We start from the raw sequence: 21283 nt of genomic DNA on the forward strand, positions 1-21283 counted from the left end.
TCCAGAGTCCAAACCATGTCCGTTCATCGTTAGCTGTCTAAAAAAAATACATGTTACTGTCGAGTCCATTGTATCGCGACCCGCGTTTTCAAAACACGATTTGTTTTGCTTTTCTGTTCCGTTAGTAAAATCATTCTGAGCCAATCAGAGTCTCGCTTTGTGCACTTCCCTGGCTATTTTCTGGACGAAAACCAGACAGTGTCGCGACAGAAAGCCTAGCCTGCGTAGCAAGCGTTTCTGTAGAGTTTCGGCAGGAATAGAGAGCGAGTGAGGAATATGGCCGCGCGAAAAACGGGGCGAGCGCAAAAAAAGAAGGGGGAGGGGGCGGCCATTTCGCTCGAAACTCCACAGAAACGCTTGCTACGCAGGCTACAGAAAGATGGCAAGGACCTGATTGGCTTAGAATAATTTGACTGGCGAAACAGAATCGATGTTTTCAGGTTTTGAAAATGCGGCGTCGCGATACAACGGATTCGACAGTAATGGCTTGGGCTACCTGTGCATGATGTTTACTAGAGAGCCTATAAATGCTCTTTGAGTTGAAACTCCTATATTTCTTGAAGGGAAAATAGTCGTGTTAGTTGGATGTAGCATTATATGTAACAGGTTAATGTGATTGCTTGATTACTCGCTCTCTGAAAGTCCTGTGAGGATCATCGCAGATAAATGGAAGTTAAAGATTTACTTCCGGTGACGTAAAAACACCAGATGAGCTTGAGCTCCAAAATGGCAGCCTGCAAGCACCCGTGCAAACTACAAAAATCGAAATCTTGCGTGTAAGCACACAAGTAAGACCCGACAGTAAGGCGTTAACTGTGATAGAGAAGAGGTAGAACTGTGGTGCAGGAATGGCAATACCAGTGGTATTATTCTATGATTTTTTTATTCGTTTCTTGTAAACATTGTGATGCAGTCCAAATTCTTGCCCCCGTTCAATTTCAAGATTTAAAGGTTGCGCCTAGCAAGAGCATCCTAAATGGATGAAACTGCTAAAACAAATGTCACAGAAACTAATAATATCGCTGATGGTAAGGAATCTGGCGATGCAGTGTTGAGAGCCCCACCAAGGCGGCGAAAATCTGCTAAGAGAGCGCGATTAAATCAGGATTCCTGCTCGAACGAATGCCAACCGACAAGCGAAGCCACATCTACGACTGAAAATGCATCTTTTAACACTATTCTGCCAGAAACGGCCAGTAATAACCAAGGTACAAGCAGTGATAGAGATGATTCAAAGGAATCACACAGTCTTTTGCAATCAGAGGAGATAGAGAGAGTTTGCGAACAACAACATGGCGAAATTCACTCGAGTGAAACAAAACACTCACGCGAAAGTACATGTCCAAATTTGTATTCGAAACCGAAGCAAGATGAACAAAAGCTTTTAAATGATGATAATGTTGATATTCTAATAGAAGCGCCACAAAACGATTGCGTAGCAAATGAAAAGGGAGCGTCTAGCGATGTAGAGGTCAGTCATAACATGGGAAACAAACTGCCAGTTGAAATTTCAAAAGAATCGAGAAATAATGTGATTGTTCAGACTGGGGATAATTCACTAGGAATCATTAATGATGGTGGTACAGCGTTTATTTGTACAGAAGAAGTAGGACATTTCTGCTGGGTCGATGTAGAAAATAGCAATGGAGGAAAAGTTGTCGGTAATAATCCTGGAACAATCGAAAACGAGGCTGGCAGTGCTGAGAATCATTGTCAAAATAATAATGTACTTCCGCCTGCGGTCACAAGTGATTCCATGCGACATCCAGAAGACATGTCTACAATGAGGGAGACACAAGACCAAAAACAAACCGACCCCGCTGCAAATGGTAGTTCTGAAGCCACAAATTCTAATGATTCTGACCATAAGAATGCAAACATTCGATTCTCCGACATTGATAAGAATGTCAATATTTCAGATAGCCAAGGTGAGAACATCCATGTGGATTCACAGTCCAGTAAGAAAACACAAGACAGCGAGATGGAAGAAGTGAAAGATCCATCAAAATCTTTAAGTTTAGAAGGTACAAGCTCACTGCCATACAAATCACTGGAGAATAATGGTTCAGACTCAACCCTTAGAACAGATGAGGACAATTTCTCCACAGCCTCAGAGAGTGACGATGACAGCTTTTACTCAGATGTTACAAGCTCAGAGGGAGAGTATAATATGGAAGATGCAGAAATATCTTTTGGCGTTGGAAATTTACTTGAGCAGGTGAAAAACATCACTCTTAAAGAATGTCATTCAAATATTAGACTTAAGGTCATTATTTATCAAGGGGGGGGGGGGGGGGGGAGGCTGCTGAGTTGAATTTTTTCCGGTTAAAAAAAATCACCTCTCCCCCAATTAAAAGCCCAAAAAAGCGACTAAAAATAAAGGCCCTGAATGTCGCTGTTTTCAGAATGTGTCCCGTTTCAACACTATTTCAGGTTCGGAGCACTATTTCACGAAAGGGATTGAAAAAACCACATGGTACATGTTTCCACCAAGCAGGAAATATTGAGAAAACGGGAAATGCTTAGGGTAGGCCCACCCTCCCGCCCTCGCACTCTTAGTCCCTCGGGGGACTAAGCAGACAGCCCATGCAAGGGAAAGTGGAGCTGGCCTTTAAACATCATAAAGTCAGGAGCAGTGTCGATTTCAATCCCCAATGAAATGTTTTTCATTATTGTTAAAACCTAAATAGCATCATTAGAGCTCCTTTCCACCAGAGTTCTTATTTGTATATTTTTCATACAACCAATTTGAAAAGTTAGTGGGGATGACATAAAAGATATAACAAATAGAAGGACCAACCAAACAGAAGTCATAAAAGTGCAGGCAAATGGCCCATCATATCTATTTACATAATTTTTAGGGGTCTGGGGCTCTCCCCATAAAATTTTGAAATTTCACACTATTAGGAGGCTCAGAAATTGATCAGAATATCTGTTCAAAAATTTAGGCCCTCCCCTAAATCCTGTTAAAAATAGGAGCCCTCCCCCAAATCATCACTCAAAAAAATTGCAACCCTCCCCCAAACATAGCAGTCCTCCCCCGTTAGATAATGAACCTCCTAATTCCAGTTTTTTGCTAATAGAGCATTATGTTCGATGACAGATCAGTTTTTTTGAAGGGTTCAATGTATGAAAACTCTACCAAAGGCCAAAACATACTATGGATCCCTGATCCCAAAATTGTGAGAAATCCTGATCCCTCCCTGATCCCATATAAATCTTTTGATCCCGTACATGTTTGGGCAAATGTTGCCTGTTCCCGAGAAAATTGTCTTGAGCACAATATTTTGAAAATGATCCCAAAAATTGTCATGGTACCGAAGATAAAGCTGTTCCCTGATCCCATATACTGTACTTCTCTACTATTCTGTTAAAAACGGTTGTTCTTTTGAGCCCACTTAACCACCCCTGGATCTGCCATTGGTATTTTCAAGTATAAACAAGTGGTCGAAAGACATTCTTTAGGATAGCTAAGAAAGAGCCTTTTTTCCACCCCCTCACTCAGTTAAATGCAGGTTGCAATAGAAATAAAAACAGGGCTGTGGTGGACATTGAAAAACTGGGGGGCTTGGTGCAAGGGATTTGAAGAAAACTGGGGGAACCAACTAAAGCTCTACTGGTCATTTCCTTAAAATTCTAGATAAAACTTTGGGGTACAGCACCCAATCCCCCCTCCCCTGCCCCCTATACTTGTTACAGCACTGAAAAAACAAGTACAAGTAGCAAAGATTAAAACTTTTATTGGCAGCCTGTGTATAACAGTTAGCGTGGCTTTGCTCTGTAGTGAATGTGCCTCTCACATGGCTCAATTCCAGTATCTCAAGATTTTTTATTTGGGTTCCCTGGTTCCCCTCCCCCCCCCAAAAAAAAACGATCCTAAGCTGTGATCCTTGGTCAGATATGAGTGAACAAGCCAAAGTTGTTTCTGGGTTGTAGTCTTGGCTACTTTGTTACTTTGGCAATTTCCAACCCCATGAGTAATATGTTAATAATTGTCCATGTGATTTCATTTGTACTTGAAGTTGCTGCAGCTTGATCTACATGTTTGCTTGATTTACGCATCAGTGGTTCAGTATATTATTGTCAGACATTGTTGGGACACCATGCATACAACCCCAGCATCTTTTAATGGCCAATGGCATGGAAAGAGGCTATGATATTTTGCCAAATGCCAGCCAGTATTAATTACATTTACAATCAACATAGAAAGGGCACATACAGAGGAAAGGGGGGGTCTTAGGGGTTCTGGACCCCCCCTAATTAGAAGGAAGGAGAACTGGAGATGCCCTTTTTCAGTTCCATCACCATATGCAGCTGGATAGGAGAAGGTCAAATAAGACATAGGGGACCAAAGACAGTGCCTCAATGTCTAACAAGTGCTGTCCACAAAATTTACTTTTTGTACATCTTAATGAGGGGGCAAATTCCTATTTGTCAACACTCTTGGCTCTACTAACACCTCTACCCCTGTTTCTCTTTCCAGGGAATTGATAAGAAAACAAATGGAACTACTTTAGCATCTCCAGATGGTGACACAGTCCAGGAGATCCTGTCTGTCTTCCCCGATACTGAGTATCTTACAGTTCGGGATACTCAAAGTGATGACAAGGCCATTGATAACACACTCACTGAAGAGCAAAGACACAGTAGTTCTAGTGGCAGCTTTGGTTTGAGTGAGGAAAGGGCAAAGTCACTAAAAAGACATATTGGAAGTTTTAAAGAAGGCAAATGTGTAGAAGCAAGTGCAGAATCAGTTCGATTTGCTGAGGTTATGAAGAATCAAAGCTTGTCCATAGATGAACAAGTAATTAATGACGTATTTGACCAAGACAAAGAGTCAAATGGACCTCTTTTTGAAAGTGAGGTAAATGATGACAATTCAGACCTGTTTATAACTTATGTTACTCCATTTGCGAGGGGTCCAATAAGGCCAACCTTGAGCCTAAGACATTTGAGTTATACCAGTAACCACGAGAAAGATGGAAACCTCGAGATCTCGAGGGAGAGATACCTTGATGGCTCACCTCGTGTTAGATCACGTAGCACTGGCGACATTGATGAGCTGGACTTGGAGGAACATTTCAAATTTGGGTCACTGAGTACCATTCCAAGAATGTCAAGGTCGTCACGCGTGATTGTGCGAAGGAATTCAAGTAAAGAAAGTGATGTTCCAACGGAAAAGCTAGGCTTGGATGAGGAATGGAAGGATTACTCACATGCAGATAATAATACAAAGCCTCCAGTCATTGCTAGTGAAGCTGGAAGTCCTAGCAGTGATTCGGTCATAAGAAATTTTAGAGCAAACCTTGAAGAGGAACGTGATGAAGACAGACCGTTTCCTTCAGTTGATGATCAAAATTCTGGAAACAGACTTGATGTGAATTCCGAACTTGAACCGGACTTAAATGCAAACGTACTGGCTGTAGCTCCCCCTAGATGTTTATCCATGGTGAAGGAAGAAACTGCCTCACTGCTTGAACTAGATTTGAACTCTGCTCCTGGCATTGAGGGGGTCCCTGGTTCACGCTTGCTTGAAAGCGTATTAGAATTCACCACATCTGAACACTCAGATAAAAAGGATAAAAGTTCACTATCACCCAGGGTAAATAACTCTGAACGTAATTCAAAGGTTACCTTCCACGAAGGTGTGTTAGACGATAGGCATATGACTCCGACAGAACAAGATGCTGAGTTTACTGCAAATGAAGCTGAGGTCTCTAACCAAGACATCAGTCGTCTTTCCAGTAGCGAACCTTCACCGATTATTCCCAAAAGTATTAATAATAGAGTTATCAAGAGCAGTGCTTTAAGTAATGGTGAACAATGGGAATCAGGAAACAATAATGAAAGTAACGTAGTCTTGAGAAAAAAGAAGTTTGGAAGGCGCAAGTGGTTGTCATTTAGTATGGTAGAAGGTGGCACTAAATCTCCTAACATTGAAGATATCACTCTGACACGCTACCGAAAAAAGGGAAGCTTTGATCACACTGACTCTGCCAGCTTAGATGGTAGCCCTACCAAAGCTCCTCAGTTCTACAAGGCTGATGGGGTCTCACATGAGAGAGAGGGGGATCAAAAGGAGGAAGAGATAAAAGCAGACGATATCCCAAAAAGGCCACCAAGAAAGAAACTAGGTCATTCAAGAAGCTTTAATACACCAGGTATGAAAGACAATCACATTAAGGATATTTTATAGAACTTTTAATGTAAAAGTCTAGTCCAAACAACGGCAGCAACGTCAAACTGTGCAACAGCATTGGCGAGTTTGTGTTAGCAGCCTGACATCTCTGCCGAGGAATGCAAATGGTCTGTTCGTAGGCATCTGCTTGGTGATTTTAGCTTAAAAACTCCCGAGAGCTGAACATAACAAGATGGCGATCGCGACTCGACGCATCGCCTAATTATTATGCGCTACAAAACACCGAGTAAACTCCTAAAAAGGTTTTGCTTTTGTATTTAGAAAGACATGGCAAAATTTAATTATGTTCGATTTAAGGCAAAGAAAATGTTTGACAAAAGTTTCCTAGCAAACCTTTTATGTGTCACCTTTATTCAACATCTTCAAACCCCACCCAACATCATTCAAAATTGCTGCGCTTGTTATAGGTAAGTCTGTGAAAACCTAGTCTCCTTTGCAGCCGTCCGCGTTTGTCAGTCGCGAAAGACGCGGACGGCTGCAAAGGAGACTAGTGAAAACCGCTATAACATATAATGTATTCTTCTGTAGGAACAGATCGCAAAAATGTCAACAAACGCCCAAAGAAGGTGCGTACCGAACGTTCGTTCCGTTGGCAAACATTGTCTGGAGGCATCGATGTCACCCCAGCTGAGTGGTTCCGACTTTCAAGACTCAGTTCCTACAGAGAGCTTACGGTATGCTACTACAGTTATATATAAACTTTGAGTGGTTCACAAGAGAGCTCACGGTATACTACTATAGTTTCATACACCTATTTCACAAAAGGTTGTCAGTGCAAATGGCGAATGGTAAATGGCTTATGGGTACTAATTATTCGTGAAATTAAAGGTGTTATATAAAGTTCAGCAATGTCAGAGCCAAACATTTGTAACCTTTAATGGATAATGGTTTGGATTTATCCATATTCTTCGAGACGCATGGTTACTTTCGGCCGTAGAACTGCAATTTGCCATTCGCACTGACAACCTTTCTTGAAATAGGTGTATAAACTTTGAGTGGTTTACAAGGACCTCACGGTATACTACTATTGCTATCTATGAATTTTGAGTGGTTTACTGGGAGCTCACGGCATAATACTACAATTATATACAGTATAACTTTCTTTGACGTACAGTATGGGTTGATTGCTTCTGATTGGCTCATTTTGTATGATATGCTACTACACCATAATTGCTCGAATAAGCGCTGCAACTATTTGATTGTTCATGTCCCAGGCGTGACGCCTATTCAGAGAAGGCACATAGAGGAGGAAGGCGCTTATTTAAAAATCCGTTGTATCTGTAGATGAAAAGTTTAAGAGGTAAAATTTTGGTATAGTACTGCCAGTACTGTTACTTCCTTTCTAACGTACAATCCCCCTCATCCTCGGAGTCTATAAAGCACGACACGTTTAGGTGAGACGCTTATTCGAGGAAGGTGCCTATTCTTATTTTTCCTCTCAGGCGAGGCTGTTACTCATTGCGGGGCGCTTATTTAGCAATTACTGTAATTATATATAAAGCTCCCTGACATACTGTTCAGCGTGCGCCCTCTCTCAGCCAAATTCATAATCTTCCCAGTGTCAGATAAGAACAGTTACCATTATCATGTGTTGTGTGTCAAAATACTGTCTTTTTGGCGTTTTAGCATGAAGGGCCAGTGACGCTTGTAACGGATGCCTTAGTTGCGAATTTCCCTAACTTTCCCCACGACAAGCGTGCACAACAGGCACTTGAGCTATACACGACAGAGCGCACTTACGTACGCGGCCTGGAGACCATCCTCGAGGTACAGCCATTTGTCATTTTTGAAACTATATTGAAGCCGCATTGTCACCAGTTTATTTCTGGAAGTCCGACGGAAACCTCAGCCGTTAAAAGACAAAATAATCTATTAGAATCAGAGATATTTTAAATGGCCATCCGCTCTTAATTATCAATCACATTCTCAAAGAAACTTCCAATAGACACACTTTGCTTTGAATATTTTGAAATATTTTTCGCATTTTTCATTAAAAATCATCGAAGATGTTACGTAGTAGACCGGAAGTAAACTGGTGACAATGCGGCTTTAGGCTTAATTCAATTCCATATTTATAGCATACAGAGTTGTTGAGGTAACAGAGTAGTTAGGAAACTATTCATTATGATTCTTATATATGGGTTTTTCTTTTGTAACGTTCAGCGGATTAGCGAGGACAAGTAGCTACAAGTGCTTATGGATCTGCAGTGTAGAAAGTCTTGATGAATGAAAAAGTGTACACTTGTCGTATCCCATTGTATTGGTACCATGTGCTTTTCAACAAAATATAACTCGTTATTTTTCACTTCACTTTTCAGCTTTTTAAGATGCCGTTAGAAGGGTATCTTGATGAGAAAGAAATGAAAATAATGTTTTCTAACATTCATAGGTAAGTAGGTCGAGAGGTGTTTTTATATGACTGTACTGCGATGTTTGAATTTTGAAGACATCACACATAACTCAACGTTATTTTTTTTATTCCACGTCCACCTGTACGTGGTCTTTTAGGGTTATTTATACAGAGTAAAGTACAGCTCGCACCTTTGACTTGTATAGTTACTTACTAGCTTTCTAGGCCTGTTTGAACACGTCTTACTCTGTTCTGACAAATTCTTCTGCACTGTTTAAACAATGGCAACTATTCCTTGGCTGAGATGGGTTAAAATGATGTCCGCCTGCTGTCCTGTTCCAGCCAATTCCTCTCCCTCCAGTCTCGTTATAACCCGATGTTTTGTGTCTTAGTATCTTTCAGCTGAACAAAGATGTCGTGTTCTCGCTTTGTGAGCGAATCACCCATTGGAACGAAACTCAGTGTGTTGGGGACATCTTTAACGAGATGGTTAGTTCATGCTTTCGTTTAAATCTCTTTATAGATTATATGAAGAATTTTTTGTTTCTTAGGCACCACGCTTCAAGATATATGCCACATACTGTAACAACTACGATGCCGCAGAGACTTTGATCAAGCAAAAGATCAAGAAGAAAAAGGACTTTGAGGCATTCTTGAATGTGAGGTTTAGTATTATGCCTTTGTATGAACTGCTAGGAAAAGTTCTAAGGTTCTAGGTTTTCGCGCGAGTCGTGACAAATGATAGTTTGATTACACACGCTGTCCAGCTCCGCAACCGGTACAATAAAACTCCACAACCAGATATCCAGACTCGTATGTATTTCAACAGATTTACACAACACAGCAAACGTGTATCCTGATATGACTCTCACTGACCTGATTCTCGCCAGAGACCAAAACTCTAGACTCACTAAACCACATGGTTTAAGACACATCATGCGCCTGCATGACCATCAAACTGTGTAAAAACAAAAGCAAACGTTGGAGATCTTAACTTAGTTTGACTTTTTAACAATATTTATGTTTGGAGAATGTACGATTAAGATTTCAAACTATTTTTTTCTATGCTTCAAGAGCTGACCAAGTTTTTAATGTTAAAGGCGTGCTACAGTGACCCGGTTTGCCAGCCTGGCCTAACTCTGCAAGCTTACCTCATCACCGTTGTGCAAAGAATCCCCAGATATCTATTGCTTTTGAGGGTAAGGTCTATTACATCTCAAGGATCCCAAGATATCTATTGCTTTTGAGGGTAAGGTCTATTACATCTAAAGGATCCCATGATATCTATTGCTTTTGAGGGTAAGGTCTATTACATCTAAAGGATCCCAAGATATCTATTGCTTTTGAGGGTAAGGTCTATTACATCTAAAGGATCCCAAGATATCTTTTGCTTTTGAGGGTAAGGTCTATCACATCTAAAGGATCCCAAGATACCTATTGCTTTCGATGGTAAGGTCTATTACATCTAAAGGATCCCAAGATATCTATTGCTTTTGAGGGTAAGGTCTATTACATCTAAAGGATCCCAAGATATCTATTAGTTTTGAGGGTAAGGTCTTTTACATCTAAAGGATCCCCAGATACCTATTGCTTTTGAGGGTAAGGTCTATTACATCTAAAGGATCCCCAGATATCTATTGCTTTTGAGGGTAAGGTCTATTACATCTAAAGGATCCCAAGATATCTATTGCTTTTGAGGGTAAGGTCTATTACATCTAAAGGATCCCCAGATACCTATTGCTTTTGATGGTAAGGTCTATTACATCTAAAGAATCCCCAGATATCTATTGCTTTTGAGGGTAAGGTCTATTACATCTAAAGGATCCCCAGATATCTATTGCTTTTGAGGGTAAGGTCTATTACATATAAAGGATCCCCAGATATCTATTGCTTTTGAGGCTAGGGTCTATTACATATAACGGATCCCCAGATACCTATTGCTTTTGATGGTAAGGTCTATTACATCTAAAGGATCCCCAGATATCTATTGCTTTTGAGGGTAAGGTCTATTACATCAAAAAAAATCTCCAGATATCTATTGGTTTTAGGGTAAGGTCTAATACATCTTAAGCATCCCCAGATATTTATTACTTTTTAGGGTGACGTCCATTACATCTAAAGGATCCTCAGATATCTATTGCTTTTAAGGCTAAGGTCTATAACATCTTAAGGATCCCCAGATATCTATTAATTTATAGAGTAAGGTCTACTACATCTAAAGGATCCCCAGATACTGTATCTATTACTTTTGAGGTTAGGGTCTATGACATCTAAAGGATCCCCAGATATCTATTGCTTTTGAGGGTAAGTTCTAAGCCCAGATATCTGTTGCTTTTGAGGGTAAGGTCTGAGAAGTTACTTGTTACTCAGATTCAACGACAAAAAAAAAAGACTTCTGTGTCTCAAATACCAAGTTAAATGGATTGCCACTTTGAAACCAAGTGACAAGACAAACAACCCTTAGATCTGGTTTATAAAGTGCTTAAATTTACAGGATCTTGTCAAGTCAACTCCATCAACTCACCCCGACTCACAGCACCTAAAAGAAGCCCTCCATAAAATGGTAAGTTCTAGACAATAACATTGAGTGCGAATGTGTCATAAATTATGATATATCAGTTTTACGTCCATTGTCTATATCGAAATTCTAGAACAACATCGCTGAGTACATCAACAACCAGCTGCAGGCAGTGCAGGGACAGCGAGCGATGGCTGAACTGAGATCACGGGTCATCGGAATCAAGGTTAGATCTCAAGTAATGGACATTTCATTTTAAGGCGTTTAATAAGACCCAATGTATAAGATCGCATCATGCTATTCTTAGCCCTCTGCACCTATTGGTCATTGTTTTTATCATCCTTTGCATGCTGAAGCCATTTACCCATTAAGAAGATAGCACCAATGCTATTCTTAGCCCTTTGAACAACTCTGCGCCTACTGAAGATTGTCCTTATCATCTGATTTTTTCTGAAGGCATTCGAGACCCAATATATAAGTAGATAGCACCATGCCATAACTGCCCTTTGAGCAACTCTGGACCTATTATCGTTCTTATCATCTGCTTCTTTCTAAAGGCATTTGAGACCCAATATATAAGTAGATAGCACTATACCATAACTGTCCTTTTAACAACTCTGGGCCTATTATTGTTCTTATCATCTGCTTCTTTCTAAAGGCATTTGAGACCCAATATATAAGTAGATAGCACTATACCATAACTGCCCTTTGAACAGCTCTGGACCTATTGTTCTTATCATCTGCTTCTTTCTAAAGGCATTCGAGACCCAAGGACGAGCATTAATCAAGGAGGGGCAGGTGTCGCTAATGAGCGTTAGAAAACCCTACAAGGTAAGACAGCGAATTTCCCTAAAAGATAAATAGTTGCACGTTGCAACTCTTACGTTTTCTAATGAAGTGTTTGTGATGCAGTGCCTTTTGTTCAACGATATTCTCGTCTTCGCGGCCAAGAACGCGACCAAGCAAGGCGAAGTGGAACTAACTTTGGAGTTGAAGACTTTGTGGGTGACGGACCTTGAGGGTAACGACCCGCAAACCAGTGAGTGTGACCTAACCCTTGATCGAGAATCATTAATTGTACCTTGATTTGAGCACCAGAATCAGTAACTTTAACCTTGAATCCAGTGAGTGTCCTGTATCGTAACAATCAGCGCTAATTGCTCACAAACTAGTACGAGTGATTGTTAATGTGCTGTTTTTATTGTACCTTATTTAAAACTTAGATAGAGCTACCTATAGCTTGGATCCAACGTTTGAGGGGTGGAGTGAAACGTTGGACGTCCAGACCACGACTGGAAATCAGAAAAAGCTACCTGCAGTCTCATGTATCGCTAATCTTCATCCAAATTTACCATTTAATATATTTTCATAGCGCAGTGAAGGGACATAAGTATACAGTGTTTCATGTCTCAAAATATGAGCGACAAACGATATTGAGTCTTTAATGTCAATAGCACCTTATCGTCACGATACGAATTTTATGACGCTAATGTAGCGCTTCTACACAGATAAAGAAGATGCAATTGAATTATACACCGCTGAGCGATCCTTCATCATGTATGCGGGCTCTCGTAACGAGAAGAAACATTGGCTGCAGAAACTGCGAACTTCTATAGCCATCCAGCTTCGTGGAGACGAGGCCACCGACAGCAGTGACATCAGTATGTGCGAATGATTAATTGAATGCTGTCAAATGGCATTCCTATCTGCACCTACTAATGATGATACAAAAATATCGTCCCAATGCCAATTTTACTTCCTTTTGCCTATTTTCAGCCCATCGAAAAGCTGCATTTACCTACAAGGATGGCCGCATATACTGTGGGTCGTTTGTTGACGGAAAGGTAAGAAACCCGGAGCACAATCTTTTTAAATGCAAGAGGGATTGTGCGGTTTTTAGAGTAAGTTTTATGAAGGAACGTATCCTATTCTAGGGCAGGAAGAATACAAATCATAATGGCGGGAGGTGAATTTGTGGGATTTAAGACCCACATTTCTCTATTTAAATCCCCCATCCCAACCCCTATACTCTTACGCCAATCGGTATGTTGAGATCCCATGAATTGCCAGTTCAGTGACGCCCCAGAACAAACCAAAAAAGAACAAACCAGAAAAGAACAGACCAGAAAACCGTTGAGAGAGGACACTGCGTCCGTAGTAGGGCAGACATGCGAAAATTATAGTTTGTGTGTCTAGAGCCAAGATGCGAAAAGATCGATCGCTTTGCGTGGTCATAAGCCCGGTGCCAACAGCGCCAGGATAGCTGGCGACACACTAGTGAGACGCTGGCCCAGCAAGGCTGGTGCTGTTTTTTTTACCATCTAATCGAATGATTTAGCCAGTGTTTCCTTTGTCTTGTTGTCAGTCTAGCAAGACTTCACCAGATTTTTGCGCTGTTTGCTCGGGGCTTTATGCCCAGAGAATCTTTATGACCGAGAGAGAATCTTTGAGCATCCAAGGTACCGAGGGTGCGGCCCTCAATACCAACTCTCAATTTAGTATAAGACTGTATCATTTTTTGTCATTTCATTCTTTGGTACCCGTTCTTGTAGTGAAGTGTTCTATCGTTTTTCGTCATTTCAGTCTATGGCACCCCCTTGTAGTGAAGTACTGTATCATTTTTTGTCATTTCATTCTTTGGTACCCCTTCTTGAAGTGAAGTATTTTATCGTTTTTCGTCAGTTCAGTCTCTGTTACCCCCTTGTAGTGAAGTACTGTGTCATTTTTCGTCATTTCAGCGTCATGGCCACGGTGTACTTGCATGGCAGAACAGGACAAGATACGAAGGGCACTTTGAGGATAACGAACGCAATGGTATCGGCGTACTGACATACAACACAGGGGAGAAATATGACGGAGAATGGCTAGACGACAAACAGTGTAAGTCAACATGCTTCACCGGCGCGACTTGCTCCATTGATACTAGTACTAGTCGGAGCCCCATATTAGCGGAATTCCCTCGACGTCCTCGATGACGTCATCAGACTAAAAAAAATAATTCCTGTCATGACAGAAACATCGTCGGGCAATCAAACTTGGAAGGTATCATGTGGGTGTTAAGAGATGTAGAACAGAATGGACATGTGATGTGTGATGTCATCGATGACGTCATAGAAAGTTTCATAACAAAGGCATAGAAACATCGTCAATCCAAACTTAGAAGATGTCAATTAGCTTCCGTTGAATAAAAAATAAGCAAAGTTGTGGTTTGGAGCGCCGCTTTTAGGAATTGCCCTCAACTATGTGTTGTCAACATCCAAATATCGTTCGGCCATCCTATTATCGAAAGACAGGGCGCAAAATGTTAGTTTATTTATTGTTTTTCATAGGCGGTATCGGCACATTGAAATACCCTAATGGAGATTACTATCACGGCGAGTGGCGTGAAGGGGAAATGCATGGCAAGGTAGTGTGAGTTATCAAAAATCAAGACACATCTTCATGCAATTCTTTATATGTATTTTCGCAATAGAGTGGTTTTCAAAATCCCGCGAAATACTATTTAGTTTAATTAGTACTAACACACTGTAATGTCATTGTTCTCTTTGTTCTGGCTTGGCTATTACACTTACAATTGTTGCACAGGATTGTGAAAACCATTCTAGACGAAGTGAAGCTTGTTTGAAGACCAAAATGGAGGAAAAAAAACAATGAATTGTATCCCTAGGAAGCTTCTTTTGATGCTCTTTGATCGGGTTTTTACCTCTAGGGTGTGATCGTGTTCAATAATAAAGATTCTCTGGAGGGCGTGTTTGTCAAAGGGGACATTCAAAGCGAGGGTACACTCAAATGCACTAACGGATTGACTTATGTGGGAACCTGGCATAAGAGCAAGGTGAGCTTTATTGTGTGGACAACCGTGCCGCTAGAATGGGTTAGAGAAATTACTATGAGCCATATTAGGAGTCCTACTGTAGTGTGTCTCTCTTATGTCTTAATTTATGTGGGAACCTGGCATGTGGTGAATTAATTAGAACTTACCATTTTTCAGCATAGTGTGCGTTGGACACTATGAGCGTATAAAGTAGTTTGGCTGTCATGATATGTATGGAACGGGGATTTGTGTAGAGTTGAATGAAAAGTCTAAAACTCAGTAAGAAAAGAAAGATGCTAAGGGTCCGGATAATAATATATAATCAAGCTTTTATTTGCCGAAAACAACAAAGGTTTATCGCTTTCTCTAAAACAAATTGAAGGATAACGCAATGTTGTTGAAGCAAAGGTATAAAATGGAGTATGCGGACAAAAGAAATTTACATGGTCAGTTTAGACTTACCACTATGATCCCCATCATGCCTTAGTATAAGTTTTCTCCGCAAATTTAAAGAAAAAACATCGGCTTTTTTGAAAATATATTGGAAAGTTCATAAAATACTGGTCTGTTCATATGTTAAATAACTTTAAATTGGTTACCGATGAATAAAATAAAACAGAAGCCATCAAATACGGATGATCAAATATCATACTCCGAAAACATGAAATGAAATCGGACGAGATTTGAGACTACTAGACGTCAATTTTATAACCAGTGAATTGAGAAAAATGCTATAAAAAATTACTAACGAGCATCCTTAAGTTTAGTTAAGTTTGGTAGTGACGATATCTCTGTTTTATAGAAACACGGAAAGGGAAGGCTAGTCATGGCTAATGGTGACACATACAAGTGAGTCTCTTTTTCCGACACGGTGTTCTAAATGTAACAATAGTTATTTGTAAGCATGGAGGACATCCCTATGACTTGTTTTACATTACCATTCAGTTATTGATAAAATGTCTTTGGTACCGGGTTCTCCACCATATGTGTGTTGTTTCGTGTTCTACTGACATATTGTTTTGTTTAGTGGTTCTACTGACATATTGTTTTGTTTAGTGGTAACTTCGTTAACGACCAGATGTGTGATGTTGCGTGTTCTACTGACATATTGTTTTGTTTAGTGGTAACTTCGTTAACGAGCGGATGTGTGTTGTTGCGTGTTCTACTGACATATTGTTTTGTTTAGTGGTAACTTCGTTAACGACCGGATGTGTGGCGAAGGGGAGATGTTGTACGCCAAGAATGGAGCGCTGTACAAGGGGCAGTGGGAGAACAGTCAGGTGAGGTGACAAATACTGGCACTATGGCTTGTGTCACATTGCCAATATATCCTTTCAATACGTCCATCCTTTTAGCCCTTATATCCTATCAATGCGCCTATCTTTTTAGCCATTATATCCTATTAAAACGTCAATCTTTTTAGCCCTTATATCCTAGCAATACGCCTATGCTTTTAGCCCTACTCAGCCACCCAGCGAATATAACAAATGAATCACTGTGTTCACATATATTTTAACAAACGCACGAGTAACCAAAGATTTTTTACCAGCGTATCCGGTAGCACTCGAGGTTACCTGGGCTAAGCTAGTCTACTTTAAAAAGACTTGGGTAAGCCAGCGTACTTAACCGGCAGCACTCGAGGTTACCTGTGCTAAACTGGTCTACTTTAAAAAGACTCGGGTAAGCCAGCGTACGTACCCGGTCGCACTCGAGGTTACCTGGCCTAAGCAAGTCTACTTTAAAAAGACTCGGGTAAGCTAGCGTACGTACCCGGCAGCACTCGAGGTTACCTGGCCTAAACTAGTCTACTACGAGGGCTGCGCAGGAGACTATAGGGGTAACAGGCGTGGTGCAAAAATATTGATAATTAATGCATACATATTCGCCTCCCTGTCAGCTAGAAATGCCATCTAGCATTCGCCGTTTTGGTGGCTAATAATGACTGTTATCGCTCTTGTAGCGACATGGGGTGGGAACGTACGAAGCTCCGGACGGCACGATGTACGAGGGCGAGTGGAGTGCGGATCACATCCAAGGGCGTGGCCGGATGATCTACCCCAACAAGGACTCCTACGACGGCAGCTGGTTCCGTAACATGGTAAAATGGCGTCCAGATTTCAATTCACACTTGAGCGCTTCTTCAAGGTCTTAGCTAGGAGTACGCGTAAGGGGAGCCTGTGTCTCCTGAGACTATGATTATTTCTTATCTTACAAAGCACAGGCTTTCTTTGATCTTGCTCCTTTGCTTTTAAGCGTTTTGGCAAGGGAATCTATTGCTTTCACGAGGGCATCTACGAGGGCCAGTTTGAGTACGATCTGAGGCATGGGCATGGCCTCATGAGGTATAACGACGGCTCCGAGTACGACGGCGAATGGCAAAATGACCAGGTAAAGAGCCTCGTATAGAAAGAGGGAAAGGGTAGAGGAGGGGAGACGGTCTGAGAGCGTAGAATGAGAAATGGAAAGGTAAGTTGCTTAACGGGTTCGAGATTTTATAGGCGGGAGGGAGAACTGAAACGGTGAGAGCGACAATTGTTTGTGCGACGTTAGTTAAAAGGCGAAATGTGAGCTAGAGGGGCGTGTGGTAATGGATTTTTATCAGAGGAATGATAGAGAAGTAGGGGGAAGTGGCAACTTTTAAGCCAGTTGTTAACGGCCAGAAAACAAAAACAAAAACATTTTTTGTGCTTATTGTGTTAAATACTGTATCTTTCAGCGTCATGGACAGGGCAAGATCATATACGCGAATCAGACGACCTATGTCGGTAAGATTCTTGAGGTGTACAATTCATGATTGTTATCGTGTTTGTGAAAGCCTTCGTACAAAGATTGTGTGATAAGTTCTGTTATATGTTGTTTACCCTATAAACGGTAGTCCCTCTATAAAGCGGCCACCCTCGGAATCGAGACACAAGTGGTCGCTTGAAGGAGGCTGGCCACTTGCTAGAGGTATCTAAATACAGCAATTAATTTTAGTGACCGCTGAGTGGAGGTTGGCCCCTGAATAGACCGTTTTTATTATGTTGCGCGCTTATCCAAAATGCCAAAGACTGGCAGGCCACAGCTGATCCAAAATGCGAGCTAAGGGGTATTTGGCTGTAGCGCCTGGATGCGCGTGCAACATCGTGAAAACAGTCTATAGGTGTTTGGTAAATAGAGCTACTACTGTAAAGATGTCATTTATATTATTCAGTTTCTTGAGTTTGTTGTTTAAATTGTTTGTTGGCAGGCTCCTGGTTCCATAACCTGCGCCATGGGAAGGGCAGCATGGATTACCTTGGAGGGGCCACCTACGACGGGCCTTGGGAGCTAGATAGAGTACGTACAATAAATACTCATAAACAATGGAACTTTCCCAAATACAGTACTTAACCACTTAAAAAACGCGGAATTTAAGAACCTGTTAGCCTAAAATTTGAAACAGGTTTTATTTAAAAAAGCCTTTAATATCTCCAGCAATGTTGAAAATCATGATTCTTAGAATAAAAAACAGCTGATCAGATTTTTGATATATTTTAAGGGATCTTGACCACATTTGTACGAAGGCCAAGCCGGTATTGACATTTTATCAATCTAGATACCGCACTTCTACCAGCCATTAGTTAACTTTTCTTTAAATTTAAGAACCTTAGTAGCCTAAAATTTAAAATAGTATCTGTTAAATAAGTGCCTTTTAGGCTAGCCTAGAAGTTATTTCTGCATAACAATCACGAACGGTTGAAAAGATTTCAGCTTTCTAAGCCTCTTTTCAGTTTTTCGGTCTATCATTCATCTACGGTTCTAAATTATAAAAGCATTACTACTTTCAGCTTCTCAGCTTCAACATCCTACATGCTTTATACACCAGTGCCGCAGGGCCCCAAAGGAACCGGGACATTTTTCTGCTTTTAAAATTATAAGGAAATGACCAGTTGGAGCTTGGCTATACCCTCTTCCCTAGCTATATTTCGAGGCCCGCTACCGTCCTGTACAATAATTCTCATTTCTGTTTCTGCTTGTCACAGGAGCACGGTCCGGATGGCATCTATACGGATGTGAACATACGATACGCATACAGGGGTGAGTAGGCGTGTCGTACCCGGCCTCTCAGGATCTAACTTTGTCCTGTTATTCCTGGATGTGAACATACGATACGCATACAGGGGTGAGTAGGCGTGTCGTACCCGGCCTCTCAGGATCTAACTTTGTCCTGTTATTCCTGGATGTGAACATACGATACGCATACAGGGGTGAGTAGGCGTGTCGTACCCGGCCTCTCAGGATCAAACTTTGTCCTGTTATTCCTTCATTCACTATTCTTATTTTTGTTGTTATGACCCTTATCATAACCATCGCGACTGCGAAGAGGTATGGCCTTTTTTTACCTCTTTTTCAGATAATGTGCCCTCCATGTGTCGTACCATGACTGAATCCTGGTCACTGAATACCATGTGAATGTTTACATTATCATAAACAAAAATATCACAACTTTCGAAGCTGGATTTGTTTTAATTTACGCTTACTTGCTTATTCATTTGATATTCATGAAGCGCTGCTGGTTATGATGCAATCCAGATAGTATAGATCTCAATATGATGCAATCCAGTTATAATATTGGCGAATAGGTGATCTTAAATGATGTGAGATCAGTCCCCGCTTCCCATGTTGCCCCGCGACTCCTTACCGTTATTGTTGTCGTGTGTAGGAGACTGGGCCGGTGGTCGTAAGGAGGGTCGTGGCGTAGAGACAACAGCACATGGAGCGTACGAGGGGGAGTTCAAGGCGAACATGGTAAGCTACAACGCACACTTCGTACTTATAACTTATGTCCTGTCAAGTGTTCGTTGTGAGGGCCTATAACCTACAGCTGCAATGTGTACGTTTTTAGTAATAGACGCGTTGTCCAATTTCTTTCCAAAATTCTTTAAAAGAAGCCAAGAACGCCGCCATTTTACGCTCCATCACAATAACGACCCATTTAAAGAATCCATTTCCATCGGCTTATTCAAACAAGTGACTGAGATTCTTTCCAAAAAAATATATTCAACTTCAGTTATGGGTGGTTATTTTGAAGTTTTCTCGCAAATAAACCGATTTATTTTCAACTGTAAACAATAATAAAGGAGTGGTTGATTGACATTCTTTAAATGAGTAATAAGATATCGAAGGAAGGTTGTAGTAAAATGAAGAAGCCACCGGATTTTGAAAACCCAGTCCTTTCTCTTTCCTTAGCGGCACGGCCTGGGCCGAGAGACACTAAAATGTGGCACAGTCTACGAAGGACGGTGGAAAGAGGACCGGAAGTGTGGTGAAGGCACACGTCAAATACTCAACGGCGCACCGGAAGTACAGGTGACTGTTACTTGATGATCCGAAAAGATGCTCAGTTTGAAGACTCTATAGATATCTTTTCTTTGGAAAAAAAGCCTGCATAGTTCTTAAAAATGCGTTTCGTTTCTGTGGTATTTTGCCTAGTATCTACCCTTAAGAGTGGACTTTTGGGTCTTTTGGCGGGGGGGCGGGGGGTAATCCGTGCACTCCCCTAGTTACGGGCCTGCAAACTCGGTATTGACACTATGAAACAGTGAAACATAATGGAAAATAAAGTTCTTTAGTGCTTGCTGTGCCAGTCGTATTAACCCGAACGTCCAAAGGTCTAGCTTAGATGCCGTTCTTTTCATCAGCTGTTCCAAATGTGAATGGACTTTGCTCTTTTGCGTGCATTTGCATTTGAAATGGTAGATGAAATGAGCGCGTTTTTTTTCGTTATCATTCTGGAATGGGAATGTTTGGTAGAGAATGTTCAGAATGGAATTCGAGTCATTCTGCTACAGGTAGCAGAAAGGGTGGAATGGCCTTCATTCCATTCCGGAATGGGAACGAGGGATTAACGAACGCTCGCTTTTTTCTATTCTAATCATTCTCATTTTGAAATCAGGAATTAAAAACCGCGCTCTTAAGTATGACAAAAATGTGTTTGTTTTAATTGTTCCAGCACTGGAAGGATGGCCACCTAGTAGAGAATGATGAAACAGTCGCCCCAGACCTCCCACTGTTGCAGCGGAGATGAGACATAGCGGGAGATTGACTTTTTCAATGTTTAAATTTTATAAATCCATTTCGACCATCTGTCTACGAACGTGTATATTAATTTTTAATGAATTCTTACAACAAATATATGGATATGATATAATATGGAATATAAAATGTATATAAATAGATGTGAATCAATAAATCGCACCACACGGAATAAAACGAACATGTTTTATTTGGGCAAAGTGACAGTAAACACAAACCCACAAGCACATACGCAAGACATCCATGACATCAGCGTAATTCGTAAGCAAGTAATACATCGCATAACAGAGTCAAAGAAAAACATAGTACATGCAGCACGCTAAATACTGAGAGAGAGAGAGAGAG

The 21283-nt window shown here is 41.0% G+C and overlaps 1 protein-coding gene across 1 annotated transcript; it reads left to right on the forward strand.

The window, feature by feature from the left end:
- Positions 1 to 452: 452 nt before the first annotated feature.
- On the forward strand, positions 453 to 21110 carry LOC5522265. The gene is made up of 28 exons (XM_032367621.2): positions 453 to 1691; positions 1725 to 2218; positions 4484 to 6161; positions 6728 to 6873; positions 7826 to 7966; positions 8518 to 8588; positions 8942 to 9038; positions 9101 to 9208; positions 9650 to 9748; positions 11044 to 11112; positions 11201 to 11293; positions 11824 to 11898; positions 11980 to 12106; positions 12576 to 12728; positions 12844 to 12911; positions 13806 to 13947; positions 14397 to 14473; positions 14777 to 14902; positions 15684 to 15730; positions 16068 to 16161; positions 16842 to 16979; positions 17135 to 17269; positions 17598 to 17646; positions 18111 to 18199; positions 18886 to 18940; positions 19566 to 19651; positions 20093 to 20212; positions 20856 to 21110. The coding sequence occupies exons 1-28, from the start codon at positions 977 to 979 to the stop codon at positions 20928 to 20930; spliced, it is 5367 nt and encodes a 1788-aa protein (XP_032223512.2). The 5' UTR covers positions 453 to 976; the 3' UTR covers positions 20931 to 21110.
- Positions 21111 to 21283: the final 173 nt, after the last annotated feature.

Source organism: Nematostella vectensis, chromosome 3 (genome assembly GCF_932526225.1).
Source record: "Nematostella vectensis chromosome 3, jaNemVect1.1, whole genome shotgun sequence".
In the NCBI taxonomy this organism is placed as follows: domain Eukaryota; kingdom Metazoa; phylum Cnidaria; class Anthozoa; order Actiniaria; family Edwardsiidae; genus Nematostella; species Nematostella vectensis.

Coding starts and splice junctions, on each gene's coding strand:
- LOC5522265 (XM_032367621.2), top strand. CDS start 977: ATGGATGAAACTGCTAAAACAAATGTCACAGAAACTAATAATATCGCT. Junction 8,589..8,941: donor ATGTTTTCTAACATTCATAG/GTAAGTAGGTCG, acceptor TTTGTGTCTTAG/TATCTTTCAGCTGAACAAAG. Junction 15,731..16,067: donor GCTAATGGTGACACATACAA/GTGAGTCTCTTT, acceptor TGTTTTGTTTAG/TGGTAACTTCGTTAACGACC.